At 35.5% G+C, this 18,370-nt stretch overlaps 1 protein-coding gene across 1 annotated transcript; it reads left to right on the top strand.

The window, feature by feature from the left end:
• Positions 1–200: 200 nt before the first annotated feature.
• Positions 201–17,875, top strand: Smp_047900 (serine/threonine kinase; the record flags this gene model as incomplete). The annotated part of the gene is made up of 6 exons (XM_018796354.1): positions 201–295; positions 332–458; positions 2,588–2,646; positions 2,691–2,794; positions 13,567–13,676; positions 15,705–17,875. The coding sequence occupies 6 exons, from the start codon at positions 201–203 to the stop codon at positions 15,813–15,815; spliced, it is 606 nt and encodes a 201-aa protein (XP_018650575.1). The 3' UTR covers positions 15,816–17,875.
• Positions 17,876–18,370: the final 495 nt, after the last annotated feature.

Here is an 18,370-nt window from a genome sequence, read left to right as displayed (position 1 = left end):
TCTCTATAGTCTGAATAGGACCACACTCACTTATAACCAATAACAGTTTACTGTCGAAACAAAAGTTCACTATTCCTGGCTAATGAAGTTCAATGTATATCGTGGTAGTGTGTTTTTATTCGTCACTTCGTAGACCTATTTGTTCTTCTATGCTATGTTGTAGGTCGAAACACAGAGCGGTAGATACACTAGATTCTGAGATGGTGCGTGTTATAATAAAGAATCAGGTTTTTGAAGTATCCCCTCGTTATACTGACCTAAATTATATCGGAGAAGGAGCGTATGGAATGGTTGTGTAAGTCTTATCAGTTATTATTCACGTACGTATCAGTGATGCTTTCGATACCGTAAGGGGTGAAAAAGTTGCCATTAAGAAGACCTCACCATTTGAACATCAAACATTCTGCCAGCGAACATATCGGGAGTTGAAGATTCTTCTTGGATTTTCCCATGAAAATGTATGTTCAGCTATGGTTTGCTTTTGTTTTTGTTAAAGCTCTTGGTAATGTGTAGTAACCTGATCTTTAGTTTGCGTTATTAAAAGTATAGATAAACTTTACATTGCATCAAGATATTGAGATTTTACACTTTGGCCGTCTCTTATAGTCTGGTTGCTATTGCGTTCACAGTTATTTTCGTTCAAGTTTGTCTTCAAATGAAACTAAGTTCATATGTTTTGAAAGCTTGTGTATTAAAAGCATAATACTCATCAGGATTTACAGCGACTATCTGAAGCTCCTGTTCTCCTATTCCGGCGAAAATATTCTTGCTTGCCTAAATGTATCTAGATAATATCCTTAAGTTATCCTCATATCTGTCGGAAGTCTGAAGTCTTCAAATAGCAGTTAAGAGTTCTTTACTGCGCCCCTAATTTCCAAGGTATTTATTAAGGTAATAGAATTCCTTTGTTGTGATCCCAGGTGTTCCCAAGTGTCTTGATAAAGCTGGGTGTTCGCCCATTTTTCACCCACAATGCTGGAAAGGTCACCTTAAATACAAATATTAGACGATATTGTATAGCTTGTGATCGTTCAGTGTTCTCTGTATGTTGTCTAGAGGTGAACGATAAAAAGTGGTATAGAGAAATGATAACAAAGGTAGAAAGCTAAAATTCAAATGACATGCCTTACGTGAAATTAGTGACTTCCTGACGGTCAGACTAGATTAGGTTTTAGTTAAGAAATACCCTCTAATGATCTGATACGGCTGAGGGTGGGGAGAGTCAACTGTTCCTTGAAATATTCTCGCATGGCCACGCATATGCAGCCACTGTCAGGGAAGTCCTACTCATCGCCTCCCGGCGGGGTTGTTGCTTACGAAATTAAGAGGACAAAAATCGAATGTCCGGCGCTTCAATCGGGTCGGTGGATATGGAGGGTCCACTTAAGTGATTTGGAAAACCCTGATTCCAAACCAATGGTGCACATGGGCTCCAGTATCCTAAGGGAACAAATGGCGTATGAATCAATCGTTGGTCACCGGCTACCATGGGACTGAATCTCCTAACGTTGCTCCACTGCCTTGCGGACTAGACGTCTAGGTCAAAGGCTCGAAGAGTGGCCCCCTAAGAAAACCACTTGCTCCGGTTTTGGCATACGGGAAGTATTCCAGCCCTCACATAAATCAAATAACGAAGTGTGGCGCATATGTATTTGGTGCCTCCTGGTACCAGTGTTTGTATTTAAATAAATAATTAATTAAAAAATATGGTGAAATGGCATGAATTCGAATCACTCGGAACTGACACCTATTTCACAGTTTAGTATTTACAATTAAAGAATTATGGTGGAATGCGTGGTTTTCGCCCCTATTTTTATTCAGTTATTATAACCGTGATTTCCGTTGCCCTATAATTCCTCTTATCGATCTCACAGTCTGACATAAACTGTCTCAACTCAAAATTTTACTAAGACCTTTTTGGGACCAGTTGTTGGTGTCAGATAATATGACTCAAAATCAGTCACAACAGTGTAGATATATTCACTCCTAATGTTGTTCTTGAGTTCTAGTATTTATTATTTGTTTATTTAAACACATAAATATTGGTACAAGGGGGCACCGGATATATATGCGCCAGTATTCTTTCATATATGCCTTTTGAATCGTATTTTCAGTGTTCGGCCTTTATACTGTCATTATTTCTGCTACATTATTTCGATTCATCACCCGATATTCATTTTCTAGAACTTATCTCGTCATCCTGTCGTAGCTTGGTAACTTGAGCCGACCTACATATATACCGAACTTTACGTTGATCATCACTGTCTGTCTGTCTGCCCCACTAACTACTCATTTTAAGGGTTTTACAAGTGGTATAAAAAGTGTTGCTTTCATCAGTTACGGAAGTCACAGTTATCTGTTTATTACTCGCAGAAGGTTAATCGTTGCAGTAAACTGAATGTAAAGGTTGTCAGATTAGGATACATTAAACTTGAACAATGCCTCTAAGATTTCCATCCATATCAACTGTTGCAATTCACTTATTTTTCGTCAGCATCTGATTCTGCTGTTTGTGGACATGATTCATAGTTAGATTTTCTTCAAAATCATATTAATCAAAGCTCAATCTCTTTTTTGTCTTATCCAGATAATTGATATCAAAAATATTATACTAGTCGGAAACACATTAGAGGATATGAAGGATGTGTAAGTTTGTTTGCTTTATCTAACCATTTTTCCCTAAATTTCAGTTATATCATCCAAACACTAATGGACACTGATTTGTATAAATTACTAAAAACACAAGAGTTGTCAGGAGAACATACTTGCTATTTTTTGTATCAAGTGCTCCGAGGTAAAAAAAATCGCTCTCCGAGCTAATTTTATTATCTTCTGTATTTTGTTTAGGTCTCAAATACATTCATTCTGCAAATGTTCTACACCGTGATTTAAAGCCATCTAATTTATTGTTAAATGCAAGCTGTGATCTAAAGGTGAGCAATTTGTGCATGAATAGCAGTCATCCTGTAACCCAATAAGCACCCACAGGTTTATGTTTTACTATTTACCGGTAGGCACATTCAATTCGCTGGTCCCATACGTTGAAACCAACTAGTGAATAATAACGAGAATAGAGTTGAATTAATAGATAGTGGTCGTAATTCAGTTGATGAAACAACAAATCTCCGTTTACTAAAGTTGCTGAAAAATATGTTATGCTTACCCACTCACCATCCGTCTTGGCTTGAAAGTAGGTTCAAAGAAAAAAGATGCACCCAAGTCAAAACAAGACATTAGTTCATGAAGTCATCGATTGTTGGTCTAAGACTTGTAGTGAGGGGCAAATTTCCTAGTTGGAGTCCTCATGATAATCGTAACCAATAACGGATGACCCTAAGTGATGCAACGAGATTGGTTGCGGTGGTGCCAATATATTGAATTTTTATTTTACTTTAAATCTTGAGATTTTATGTTGTTCTATACATTTTATTTCTCGATTAAATTAGTGAGTATTAATACTTCTGCCTATTTGCTTCTCATCGCATTAATTTCTCCCATTGTGTTGATATAATATAGTCACTTAGGTCGTTACATACCTTTACAAATACCACCGTCGTTTGCGGCTGACTGAATGCCTGAACAAGCTGTCACATACCTAGTTTGAGAGTCATTCGTAAAATCTCATTGCATATGGTTTAATGAACAAAATAAGCCTCAAATTCACTAATGGTTACGAGTTTTGTAACGTAATCAATAATCCACAGCTTTAGCATCATAATTAACTATTTGGGGTAGCAATTCAGAAAGTGTTGCAATATATTGTTACTTTTTGAAGAGCTTGATGATGATTTATCATAAACGCAGATAGATTACCACTTATGAGTAGTTGTGGTGGTGTTGTACTTAAAGTTCATTTCACGTGTTCGATTTGGGAAATTGGATAGTATCATTAGCATTTATAAAAATAGCTCGAAATTGAGTGGATTAACTTGTCAATGCATCACTTTATTTAGTATTATTACCTAGAATTTTCGGGAGGGTTGTATTCATTTATGTAAAGTAAATAAGCTTCTATAGAATAGGAGAGTAAAATAAGGTGCTGTGCTGTAAAATGCACTTTTAAACTCACTTATTTAGAAAGAAAATTAAACAGTACCTATTAAAATGGAATCAGCACATTTTAATATTTCTTGTTTGTTTTTAAAATAATTCAAAATGACTGATATATTTATTACCATATTTAATCCCCTTAAATATCCCATGTAATTTATATCATTTACGTGTTTAATACTTCTTTAAAACTACAAAAATCTAGTGTCTTCACTCCTTGTTGTGAAGTGTTGGAGATAAGTGAATGTTTGTGTATCTGAGTTGTATGAGTGTGGACAATAATATGATAGGCAGGGTCTACTCTTTCATAAAAATACTACAATGACTTGATCTAACCTGATACCTGTAGCTTTCTATGACCTAAGTATGTGATACTCGAAAAGGCAGTTCTGTCTTACACTTGTGAAACCCGGTTTTCAACAGCTGAGGATATCTGTGGAGTGAGCTTGTAGTCACCATTACTTCTGAATGGTTGCATTCAGTAGGAAGACCGTTCAACTCATTCTGAAGTCAGGTAATGTGTAAATAGACATGGAATATATTACACTAATCGATTACTAAGTAGTAGTAGTAGCAGCTAGGGTTGTGTCTCCTAATTCTTACCACCAGTTAGATTCCGTGGATCAAATTTGCAGTATAGCCGCTAAATGAAGTGACTTGATTTCACAACGTACTTTGTTTTGATGTGGCATGATTGTGGTCAGAAACCCTTGAACTTCGGTTTTTTGCTAGTTGGGACTCGTTCATATATTAAATACATCGGTCAATTAGGTATTTTTGTTGAGTTAGGATCTGATATCAGAAATCCCTAGACAGAGTTATGGTAATTTTGCAGCATTCTCGCTTGTTTTTTGTAGCTTATTGCTCAAAACACTCAACATCTAACCATTGTGTCACATGTTCTAAGCCCGCTCCGAATACTTTGGTTCCCTAATCCAAGAACTACCTTTTTTCCATGTTAAGTGTTTCTCATATACGTACACCTGTGCTTTGTTACTGACTTTCATCAATTGATATTTGCTTCTTGGTACCAAATAATAATAATAACCTGACTCAAGTATTTTTTTACTAACATGTATCTCATATTTCTATTACATTTTCATTTACTCCACCACTCATGCCGTCTGTTTGAGGTCTGGTTATACCACTTAGTTTGGTAGATCAATGTATGTAAAGTTTGGTTCAAACCTTCGACCAATTGGTTAAAGTTCAAGTGCTTTAACCATTAGGTCGCCGCTTAACAGTTGACTAGCATGCCTGAAAATGAGCATCATGTTATTTGTTTTTTGAAGTGAAAGTTTCTAAGAGACTCCAATAAATACACCGTAGTCTTTATAATCCTTTTGTTTGTTCTTACTTACTTACGCCTGTTACCCCCAATGGAGCATAAGCCACCGACCAGCATTCTCCAACACACTCTGTCCTGGGCCTTCCTTTCTAGTTCTATCCAACTTTTCTTCATTCTTCTCATGTCTGTCTCTCTTTCTCGGCGTAATGTGTTCTTTGGTCTTCCTCTTCTCCTTTGACCTTCAGTATTCCGTGTGGGGGCTTGCCTTGTGACTCAGTTGGGTGATTTCTTCAATGAGTGTCCTATTCACTTCCAGTGCTTCTTCCTGATTTCTTCCTCCACTGGAATCTGGTTTGTTCTCTCCCACAGTAGTTTGTTGCTGATAGTGTCTGGCCAACGGATCCGAAGTATTTTGCGTAGACAACTGTTGACAAACACCTGTATCTTCTGGATGACGACCTTCGTTGTTCTCCAGGTTTCCGCCCCATACAGTTTGTTTGTTCTTATTTTTTCAACTAACCTGATTTTCGGAAGATATGTATTCAAACCTTAAAATCAGTTTCAAAGTATACAAAATTTAAGTATTTGGGTAGAAGCCTTAATATTTACAAGACAATAAAGCAACGTGAATAGTCACATATCAATAATATCCAAAAATCCTGTTATAATTGTTAGTATAAGGTTGTGGAGATTGTTGAGTTTCATTGAAATCATGAACCTTCAGATTTTAAACCACCATTGAGAACTTGCAAGCACTGGACGACCGTCTCTTCCTAGTATGGGACTCAGCAGTGTGCATCCACGTACCCATCACAGGGGATCGAACCCAGGATCTTCAGTCCCGCGCACGAATGCTTAGCCTCTAGACCACTAAGCCGTCATCCAACTGTGTTGATGTCTAACTTCATCCGATACTTCATATTTCGCAACCATTTTCCATTGTCTTCAGTGAGTAATTGCCTCACACTGGACACGGTTGAACTCTACTGGTCATGGATTGAAGTTGAGGATCAGCACAGTTGGATGTCGACTCAGTGATCTAGAGGCAAATCATTCGTGCGCGAGATCGAAGATTCTGGGTTCGATTCCCTGCGATGGAGTCGTGGATGCACACTGCTGAATAGTCCCATACTACGGAAAAACGGTCGTCCAGTGCTTGCAGGTTCTCGATGGTGGTCTAACACTAGTCGGTTCATGATCTCAATGAAATTATGTCGCATTTTTCCAGAGGACCCAGATGCCTATTTACAGTTTGCGTTTTGAAATTTGTTCACTCAATGAAGTAGTTTTATTCACTAATTTGGTGCTAGCCCATGTATATTCACTTCCTCCCTAATGTTTTTGTGAAAAAAACGCTCCTAACGTATATGTTATTAGAATGTCATTAAAATATATGTACTTTCATTTTTGAATAATCTAACACTTCCTAAAAGTTGGCAGCCAGATTACTGGATTTTAACGTGGGAAATGTCTTGGAAAGTTCTCTCTTGTTTTTTTTACTTAGAATAACATTGATTTGCGACAAGTATGAACTCGTGATAAATAAATCTTTTTTTAATTTTTTTCCCCATCATTTAGATCTGTGACTTTGGATTGGCTCGAGTTAACGATCCTGAGCATGATCATATGGGCATGCTTACCGAATACGTTGCTACACGATGGTATAGAGCCCCAGAAATTATGCTCAGCTCAAAAAGCTATACAAAGGCTATTGATATTTGGTCTGTAGGTTGCATTTTTGGTGAAATGCTAAATCGTCGACCATTGTTCCCCGGAAAACATTGTATCCTTTTTTTTACAATTTTTCTACACTTTGTTCAGATCATGTCTATGAGTATAACTAGTGTTTTCATTTGTCTTGTCAGATGATAAATTCGCATTCAATTAAGGAAGTGACGTTCTTGGCAGGCTTTGATAGTATATTTGAACTCATGACGTGTTTTTTGTTAGTTGAAAGGCTCTATTTGTTGTTGCTTAATAATAATGATAATGAATATTATTTCAGTTATCCTTATTCAAGCACATATACCATTGTACATTGTACATTTTATGAATCTAAAATATTCTTAATTACAAATGATGCGATAGTATTATTGTCTTGAAGAAAAACAAACTCGTGACTAGTACTATGTTTTAATAGTCTATTGACTTAGGTTTCTATGCTACCGTTCAGATTTTGAGCTGAAGTTGTAGACAGAGGTTTCAAAATGTCTAATCTAGTCTTGTGAGTGTCTAGACAGTGATTATTAATTTCTTTGTAAGTTATCCATTATTTCAGTAGTATTTGTATAATATTTAGATAAAAATCCATTCAACACAAGTAGTAGATAATAATATCTCATAAATTGATAATCTATACTTTTATTTTTTATTTTATTTAAACACATAAATATTGGTACAAGGAAGCACCAGATACATATTCGCCACACAAATCTCATCCGATTTGCTTGAGGGCTGTGATACTGTCCAGGTTCCCAAACTGAAGCAGGTGGTTTTCTTAGGGGACCACACCCGGAGCCTTTGACCTAAAGTTCTAACCCACAAGGCAGTGGAGCATCGTGAGGAGATGCAGTCCCATGGTAGCCGGTGACCAACGATTGGTTCATACGCCATTTGTTCCGTCAGGATACTGGAGCCCATGTGCACCATTGGTTTGGAATCAGGGTTTTCCAACTCCCCTAGGTGGATACGCCGTGTCCACCAACCCGGTTAAAGCGCCGGATATTCGCTTTTCGTCCTCTCAATTTCGTAAACAGCACCCCCACCCCGCCACAAGAAGTCAGTGAGTAGTACTTCCCTGGCAGAAGCTATATACTCATGGCCATGTGAGAGAATTTCGAGAGGGAGATCGAAGTCTCCTCACTCTCGGCCTTACCAGGGCATTTGGGGACGATAATCTATACAGTACATCATTAGCTGACTGACTGATTTAGAATTTAGGTTAGCAGTAAGTAATCCATTAGTTTTACATATTAAATTTCGTGATACTCTTAAAAATTACCAACAAACAAGAAATAAGTATATGAAGAGAGATATGAGGAATTTGAATAGTTTAGTATCTGAAATTAATTATCTTATGACTTCTGCTAATGGTGTTATTCATGCCATTGTGATATGTATATATACTTTTTCAGTTGTGACAAGAATAATGGGACTAAAATGAAATAAGTATTATAATATATGTGTATTTGCCGATGAACAGGCTGTTGCCATGTGATTAGATATAATTTTTAGAATTACACTCGATTAGGAAAGAAATGTTTTACCATTTACATTTATAACTTAAAGGTAGTCTTCGTTATGAACTAGCGTCAACTAAACAACCCTGAGGAATTAGAGAGTATTGAACTACAGATGTTCCATCTTAGTTTAAGGTATGTTATCATTGCGTACCCATTACCCTTTACGAGTTATCGAGATCAAAACTAACGTTTTTGAGTATGTAATTTATTTACCATGGTCAGTAGTTCAGAATGTAGTAATCTACATTTTTTAAACTTCAATTCGTTATTCAACACAATAACCATCTAATGTCATTTCGATACTGGACTGGTTCTTGATGCAATTGAGCAACATTTCATCTGTTTTCAGTCCACAGTAAAGTTTGACGTCAAGCTAAATTAGTCTTTATAAACCACTCAACTAAATTATATTTCTATTAAAGTCAAATGATAGCTAGTAGTGGAATCTGGAATGTATGTTTTATCTTATTTGAGATTCATCAGCTGGATTTAACTGTCATATCCCAGTGGTGATGTTCACACTGAAACTCGAATGTAGTAACTTTCGCTTCAAATGGTTAAATTCCTTATCTTATACTTCTACCAGATGTTGAACAACTAACCCTTATCTTAGGAGTTTTAGGATCACCAAGTCGTGAAGATCAAGTTTGGATAGTAAATGATAAGGTCAGTTTTTTTAATCATATGCTTACTTGTTAGTCATGTAAATAAAAGCCAAGTTATCATCTATTAATATGATTTAACTTCATTCAATCATATTAGATGTAATTTATGTATCTTTTGTTTAATGCAAGTAACAGGATCGTAGGTGGATTTCTTTGGTTTCATAGTTTAATTATTTAGATTTGACTTACTGAAGACTCTAATTTCTCTACTCGTTATTATGATGTTAACAAATTCGTAGTAATATTTTCAACCGAATAGGTCAAGTTTTTTTGTGACTATTCCGTTGCAGTCATTAAATGATAACTTCATACTATAGAAAAAACATATATCATTCGATACCTGTTTGTTTTTCATCTATTTATTATTGTCTGTTTTGTTATCTCAGTATAGAAACATAGATAGTCAGTCAGCTACAACGTAGGACCAGGCACATATATGCATGGGTCCAAGTTGCCATATCTCGTTAGCACAACAAGATGAACACCGGATTCATAGAAGTAGTTAATTTAGTGGTGGTAATATATAAAATATAGGTTGTATATAAGGAAACATACACATTTGATAGATATAAATGTTGATATATTAAACATTTTTAGAACGTGTGTTACACACACTTAGTCAATCTATCCAGAAGTCCTGTGTTGACCAACTTTAGGGTTGGTTGGCGATAAGGTTAAAAACTGCTAAACAGGTGATTGATAGAAGCTACATACATTTGTGTCAGGTTCTACATTGAATATAAACGACTGTCTGAAGAGTTAATAGTCGAGGAATGATGATTTCTTGATTTTTAGTTCGCGATATTATCCTACTCTGTTATTGAAGATCTTACGTGACATAGCTGTAAATCAGTGGTAACCAACCAAATTCACACATTCTTAATGTTTCTCTAAGTTCTTCAGTTTAGTATTATCCTATTCACTTTATTTAGTTCTGTTGAATAGATTTACCAATGTTTTGTTCACCAATACACCATTTTAACAATTTATATATATGAATAAAATAAATGAACTATGCTTAATAGTAGCTTTTCTCCCTCAGTAAAATAGTTTTTTATCTCTCAAATTCTTCTTTCGTTCTAAACCATTTAATTTTTCTTTATACAGGCTCGGAGCTTCGTGGAAAAGTTTAAAAATAATCCTCGTAAATCATGGAAAGATATTTATCCTTCGGCGGATGCTAAAAGTCAGTTCTTTGTTATGTTCTTCATATTCATGTGATAATATAATCACCTATGTCTTCGAAATCCATCTTAACATGATAAATGAGGTTTACGTTAATCAATATCATTTAATAAGATTCACTGATAAGAATTCTGTGATGTTTCTCTACCCCACATGCATTATCTCATCTATAACCTAACATCCTAAGCTTTGTCCAGTTGTACGCTTGAATTGGCACAATTGACCTTGAATTAAGTTCGACATAAATCTCAACACTTATTTTCCATGGTTCCATTTGCCTGGCCGATAACTTTTATGGGACAACAAGACATCAGACAGTTCCAAAAGTACAAATTTGTTCAGTATCCGCCCCATTATAGAGCTTAGCGTGTAGAAAATTTTCTCATAATAAACATTCTAGCTAAACAAATCCGACCACAAATGTTTTATTATCATTATTGTTGTCATGTAAATTGTCATAATTTTATGCGACAGTCTGAAGTATTTTGAAAGGTCAAGTTTTTTTATATTGGTTGATTTAATGCTATGTGTCTTACATATTGCTTAGGGTTTTATTAACTTTAACTATTGTACTATATAGGCGTATTACAATGGAAAAACAATCAGGATACTAATGAGATTTTAGGTCACGTATTATATATGCATATATCACATGTTACTGACTAACTGTACTTATATATCACAACAGTCAAGGAATCTTATTCTCTTTATTTTTCATGTATTATGCTTGTGAATTCCGTGATGTTGTTTATGTATTGAGTCACGTTAGTGTACAACCTGACTTCATCAAGTTTATGTAACTCATTTATCAGCTAAATATGTATAGATTCGTCTTCGAACCACATTAGTTATTTAAGGTCTAGTGCTAATATCTGACTACTCAAGTCAAAGTATATAAATGAAGACCAAATATGCAATAGATTTGTTAAAAAGTAAATGCTATTAACTTCCAAACCATTGTTTCATTGTTCGGGATGCGATTCTCCCTCTCGAAGTGCAAAATGTTACTTCAGGATTGGGTTGTATCGGCACCTGAACTAATGGTAGGCAGTGAAGTAGTTGAGCGTGTTGACCGCTTCACTTATCTTGGGGGTTTCATCAGCCCTTGTGGTCTGGTGTGTGACGAAATCTCAGCACGGATACAGAAGGCTCGTCTAGCTTTCGCCAACTTGCGTCATTTATGGCGTAGGCGAGATATCCGTCTAGCAACCAAAGGACGGATTTACTGTGCAGCAGTTCGTTCCGTCCTACTTTATGGCAGTGAAACATGGCCGATAAGAGTAGAGGATATTCATAGGCTACTAGTTTTCGATTATAGGTGTTTTCGAGGCATTGCTCGTATATCCTGGGACCACCGGGTAAGTAATGCAGTTGTTAGGAAATGGGTATCTTATTATTTATACACATAAATATTGGTGCAAACGGGTACCAGATACATATACGCCCCACAAATCAAATGAGATTTGTGTGAGGGCTGTGATACTGCTCAGGTGCCCAAACTGAAGCAGGTGGTTTTCTTAGGGGCCACACCCGGAGCCTTTGACCTAAAGGTCCGATCCACAAGGCAGTGGAGCATCGTGAGGAGATGCATTTCCACCAACCCGGTTAAAGCGCTGGACATTCGCTTTCCGTCCTCTCAATTTCTTAAACAACAGTAATGCCACGAGAAGGCAGTGTGTAGGAGTTCCCTGTCAGAGGCTATATTACGTATGGCCATGTGAGAGCATTTCAAGAGGGAGAGCGGACTCTCCCCATTCTCGGCCATACCAGGGCATTTGGGGGCTAGGAAACGGGCACTAGGTAAGGATGGCAAATCGATTGATGGTATGGCAACTCGAACTGATGTACGTACGGACGAAGTTCTACATTGTGACTGACTGACTGCTTCGTTGTCATAATCATGTTTAACTCTTTATAGGTATTAATATTACAGAATATTAGTAAATATTCCTATCCATCTGTCTTTTCAATAAAATTATGAAAATTGAACCTTAACTACAAAATTTCTTATTTCTGTAGAGAGCCCTTAAAATTTATTTGAAAATGTTTTCAAAAGTTGAGAAAAGATTGAAAATCTTTCGTCTAATCCAGCATCCAATAAAAACTTCCTTAGCTGTTCTAGATAAAGCAATGTATTATATATTATATTCTAGGATATCCAGGTCACACTTATACATATTAGTCCTCTTATTTTCTGGGCCTTAACTAATATTAAAAGTAAAACTTCATTTGATGCTTCTCTCGCCTTTTATCTACTGCTCAGGGTTCCAATGTAAGAGATTTCTGGAGGACTAAAAGGCTGTTAGAAAGTTCAGTGTCAAGTGTGTAAATATCAGATATATCAAACTTCTTTGTAGCATTCATCCTATTATCTCCATTTTGCATTCTTTTTCCTTCTCTATCTGCTAGAATGTATAGGGAATAATTTCACTGAATTATTTACGTTTTTATCCAAACTGTTACTGTAATTTATTTACCATGGATAACTTCATGTACTCAGCTTGGAGCCTTGATTTACTTTGTGTTTACACAATATCTGTGGTGTGTAGTACACGGATAAGTCGATGGCTACTAAATTGTACCATTATATTGCTACTGTAGTTCACTTCGTATACAATTCTTTAATATTTTGTGTGAATATCTCCAGTTCAAATCCTTTCAAAACCCAAATTTTCTTCCAACTCCTATCATTAACTGAATATATTAAGTGTCTTAAGGTTTTGAGTTGAAGAACTTTTTATAACTTAACTGACTACAATAATTGCAACTTTTCTATATGAATGAATTTTTTGTGACGTCCCTTCAGATGACGCAGATGCATTCACTTTTTTCTTCCCTTAAATCCTAAGTTTCTCAATCCCGTATAATGTTTTTTTATTTCTCTAATTTACATGTCCTCGAATTATATCATCTAAGTCTAATATGTTCTATTACCAGTAACACTGTTACTACGTCTACTATTCTGGGATTTGGTCTGACAATTTCGTCTCTCTGAGCTATTGGGTATGGCAACTTGAACCAATGTACACATGTGCCGGTTTCTACTTTGCGTTTGACCAACTAACTGTCATCTATTTGGCTTCTCTTGTTTGTAAAACTTTCATTCTTTTGACTTTTATTTGTTTTTTATTCACAGCAATCGACCTGCTTGATCGTTTATTAACATTCAATCCAACCACACGGATCACCGTTGAAGAAGCCTTAGCTCATCCTTATTTTGAACATTACTATGATCCTAGTGATGAGGTGAGATCGTTAATGTTATAAGTAAAACGTTTTCACCTCCAAAGTTTTGTTTGACATTTATTTTTTTTTTACCTTAAACTCCGGTGGTAATCAGATGTATCGATAGTCGACGAAAGTATGGTTCCCTTTCAGCTTTCGTGTTTAGTCATATCTGACAGGTTGCTTTAAACAATATTTGATTTTTATGTTTGATGATAATTAATTTCGGTGGTTTGTTACTGACAACTCACTTTTTTAGATTGTACGTTTAACACTAGAATTGTTTTTAACATATTCATTGTTACGGTTTTCTTTGCAATAATATTGGAACTTGTTGTTAATCCAATCATTATCATCATTAAATGATCATGTATCAGTTCAAGTTATCGCAGCACGACAGAGAAAATTATCAAGATATAAAAATTAGTAGAGAATTATAATCGAGACAAATAACAACCTAAGCAATGGGAAATATAGTTCAAGAGAAAGAAATGGACACAAGTAGTGAAAAGTTAGGGATTAAGTTTTAATCGAGGTTTTAGAGGGAAATAGAGACTGAATGCGATTGCACCACTGCTGCTTGAACTTCGTTTGTGATACTCAAGTCCAATCTTTGATGACGAGCTTCCACGGACCCTGACCAAGAAGACTCCACGTACTATAATAGTTTAGACCATTAGTTAATCACCCAACCTATCCCTTTGTCAGCCAGCAATACATCTTAGGGTAGGCGATGGTTAGTCATGTGTAAGATATATACTAAAGACCTTAGTCGTTGAAAGTTAATGGCAGCTTTAATAAGGGAATGCATAAATTACCAGTATATTATTTTGAAACATGCATAAGCTTTATTTTTACCGAATATAAAAGTATTGTTGATCAAAGTCAACTATTTACGATAACATGTGCCTTGATTATTGATTATGGGTAAGATCTTTAAAAGATAGATAAACTGACACAATCTTGAAGTCCCCGTAGTATAAAGTGCACCAGTTTAAATTGTCATACTCCACAAAGTAAATGTGTAAAGATAAAAAACCAATCTGAAGGAAAATATATTTGTGTAAACACTTCATATGAATAGTAGTTCAGGGACTTCGAAATCAATCTTTTGAAACAGTAACTTATCGACAAATTGAATAAGGGTTCTGCTATATCACAAATTGACCGAAGTTGAAATTATGGGTCACCGAATTTCAACTTATTGGTCTAAATGTTTTATAATCGTCACAAAACTCCATTGCCCTGAGTTTCATCCCTGAAGAGCATCCTAAACAGAGACTAAACAATTGTCGGTAGCTTTTGGCTTATATTGGTTCTCTAACGGTAGTCAGTTTGTAATAAAAACTACACTCCATGTTTTTGTCTTGTACGTTACTCTCTTTCGTTTTTGGACAACAGTGTTTCGTACGTGTGTGTGTACTCACTGCATTTCATGATCTCTTATTTTCGAATAGAGGCTCACTGTTTAAGCTAACCAATCTTAAAATATCAAATCAAAAGTCCGAATCTCACTTGATCGACTTTAATTTACATTCTATTGGGCAACTCGGACTGATGTACGTGCGTACTAAGTTCTACGTTGTGACTGACTGACTATCGGGCAGTGCAAATCACATTTATTTACCCATAGTTGAAGCTATTGAATATCACTCATAGTTGATAAAAATTAAGTCGAAAACTGTTAATGTCTTGCTTTTAAGTCTTACATCGAAAATGTCACTAACCGACATAGTTTACTGTCTAACATTTTTGTTAGCAAGATGGAGCCCGCTTGAACAAGATCAGGTTGGAACAAGCTGATTGGTCCATTTTGCGACCAATCAACGCTAGCGAATGAGTTGAGATGACGTTGGAATATCACTGTAAATTCTATATATAGTCTGATGGTTTTACTTCACTAGCCTTTGCCGTTCTCTTGTTGAAAAGTATTCTCGCTTACTTCTAATTTTTTCTTTTATTATTTGAGACCAATAGAATGAAGTAGTGTATGCTTTCTATTGATAATAATAATGTATTTTCTCCCCCCAATCTCTCTCTTTGCTTTAGCCTGTTGCTAAAAAACCGTTCAGTTTTGAAGAAGAATTGGATAATTTACCTGTTAGACAATTGAAAAAAATGATTTTTCAAGAAGTCAGTCAATTTCGTGAACCAGATTGAAGTTCTTTGTTGCTTACACATCTGTCAAATATTTCGTATATCCTATAAGTTGTTTATTTGATTGTTTATTCATTTAGTCAAATATGTTGTGTTTACCACTGGTTCGCTTAAGTGAAATTTGTAAACATTCCATCATATATATATATTCCAGAGAATAATGCTATCTGAAGATTGTCCTTTAAATAATACGCTTGCATAATTCTTCCCCTTCCTACCCTTCTCTCTGCTTCTGTATTCCCACAATAAATTACATCTTTCTTTTTTTTTCGTCCAACAGAAAATGTATTTGTCTCTTGCCTGTTGTATTTGTGCATGTTCACATGTTTGTTTGTTTGTTTTTGCGTTTTTCTGTTGATCGATTGTCATATTGTCATTTTATCTTTTATCGTTTTGTTTGTTTGTATGTTTTTTGACCTACAAACTTTTTATCCTAATGATGATCATTTTTCCCCTAACCATATTCATCTTGATGATAAACACAAAAGATACCGTCGTGTGAAAATTGTGCCTTAATTCATTAAACGATTATGTTATATTTGTACTATTGTTCTATTTAATCCGTTAGACATTTGCCAAAACACACAAAATGTAGATTGTATTTTGTTCCTAATTACCAAACAATCTATATTCATTCTATAAAAAGATTTTTCTTCTATTTATGTATTCATTACAGTTATCAATTCTATTGAACCCGTATTACCTACCGCTTTTTGTCTTGTGTTTGGTTTTGTATCCTTATTATTATTTTTTTCGATTCTGTTGTTTATTCCCTATTGTCATTGTTTTGGACAGCTGTGTATTCACTAATGCAAACACATGTATACATAGTTACTTCTTCTTCCACAGTTTATTTTAATTTTTCAATGTAAACATTCATCAACTTGTATTATTTCACCATTTGTCTTTCTGTAACTATTATATAAGGTGGTGGTGGCGGCTCTGTGTATTACTTGTGAATTGGGAAATTCCTCTTTTGATCCTTTTATTTTTAAAAGAAAACTTATTTATCTTATCAGATCGTACAGTTATCCCCTCCTTATAATCATCACCTCTTGATACCTTCTTGCAATTGACTATCATCGTATTTGTGGCTTTTTTTTGTCACTCACTAACTCGTCGCCTAGTGTACACATAGACAAATCTGTCTTAATTTTTATCCTATCAGCTTTTTTATTTTCTTTTTGTTATTTTTCTTGTCATCTTCCTTGTTTACCACCTGACTATCGTCCCTGCTTTGATGTGCCCTACACACTCCAACCTTTTTATATGTTTTTATTCTTATTATAACAACACAAATATTGTATTATTACACTATTTTAGAAAGTTGTTTTAACTTTTCTGATGTATTTATTTTTGTTGAATACACTAACCCTAGTGATAATACGCGTTTTATCTCATAGTAGTGATGCTGTGTGTGTGTGTTTGAATTTTTGGATATTGATGTATCCATCACATACAAACATACATACATACAATATCATATCAATTAACTTACATGTTGTAAATTCTTATCATGTCATATGTTTATACCTTCAGTTGTTGTTTTCGTTTATTTTTCTTGGTTTATTTCTATTTTATTACTACTACTACTATATATGTATGGTTTCGACTCAAGCGCTAACATTATTATTATTATTATTATTAATACTGACGACGAATCCCTTCTTGATACTTTATACATTTGGTCACTGTTGAATCAAGCTAGTAACCCATCGGTCAAAATGTATACTAACCATTACATACTTATTGAGATACATCCTCTCTCTATATATATTCCGGGTTAATCTGATTTCTGCGTGTGCGATGACACTTTTGTGTTAGTAGCTTATCTATTTGACTATTTTACATTTTGTATAACGTGCTTCGATATTGTCACACTTTTTTTTCAGAAAAAATATACAGACTAAAATATCCATAAATGTCAATTCTTCTTCTTGTTATTATCAATAATAATCTTCCTTTGTATTTTCCAAACCTCGTGTATCCGTTTATCATACCCATATACTGTAGAATGTATATGTATACTACTTTTTTTAAGAGTTGTAATGATATATTGTTGTAAGTGTATTAGTATGTTTATTAATGATAATCAGTAGGGTTATTTGTAGACTAGTTGAAATAATTCCTCCTTGCCCCCGAATGCCCTAGTATGGCCGAGAGTGGGGAGAGTTCACTCTCTCTCTCTCGAAATCCTCTCACATGGCCACACGTATATAGCCTCTGCCAGGGAAGTCCTACTCACTGCCTTCTCGTGGCGGGGTAGGGGTGCTGTTTACGAAATTGAGAGGACGAAAAGCAAATGTCCGGCGCTTTAACCGGGTTGGTGGACACGGCGCATTCACCTAGGGGAGTTGGAAAACCCTGATTCCAAACCAATGGTGCACATGGGCTGGCTCCAGTATCCTGAAGGAACGAATGGCGTATGAACCAACTGTTGGTCATCGGCTACCATGGGACTGCATCTCCTTACGATGCTCCACTGCCTTGTGGATCAGATCTTTAGGTCAAAGTTTCCGGGTGTGGTCCCCTAAGAAAACCACCTGCTTCAGTTTAGG

Source organism: Schistosoma mansoni, chromosome 2 (assembly GCF_000237925.1).
Source record: "Schistosoma mansoni strain Puerto Rico chromosome 2, complete genome".
NCBI lineage: Eukaryota > Metazoa > Platyhelminthes > Trematoda > Strigeidida > Schistosomatidae > Schistosoma > Schistosoma mansoni.
The sequence above is the reverse complement of the archived record's forward strand: the minus strand, read 5'-3'. Positions and strand labels throughout refer to the sequence as shown.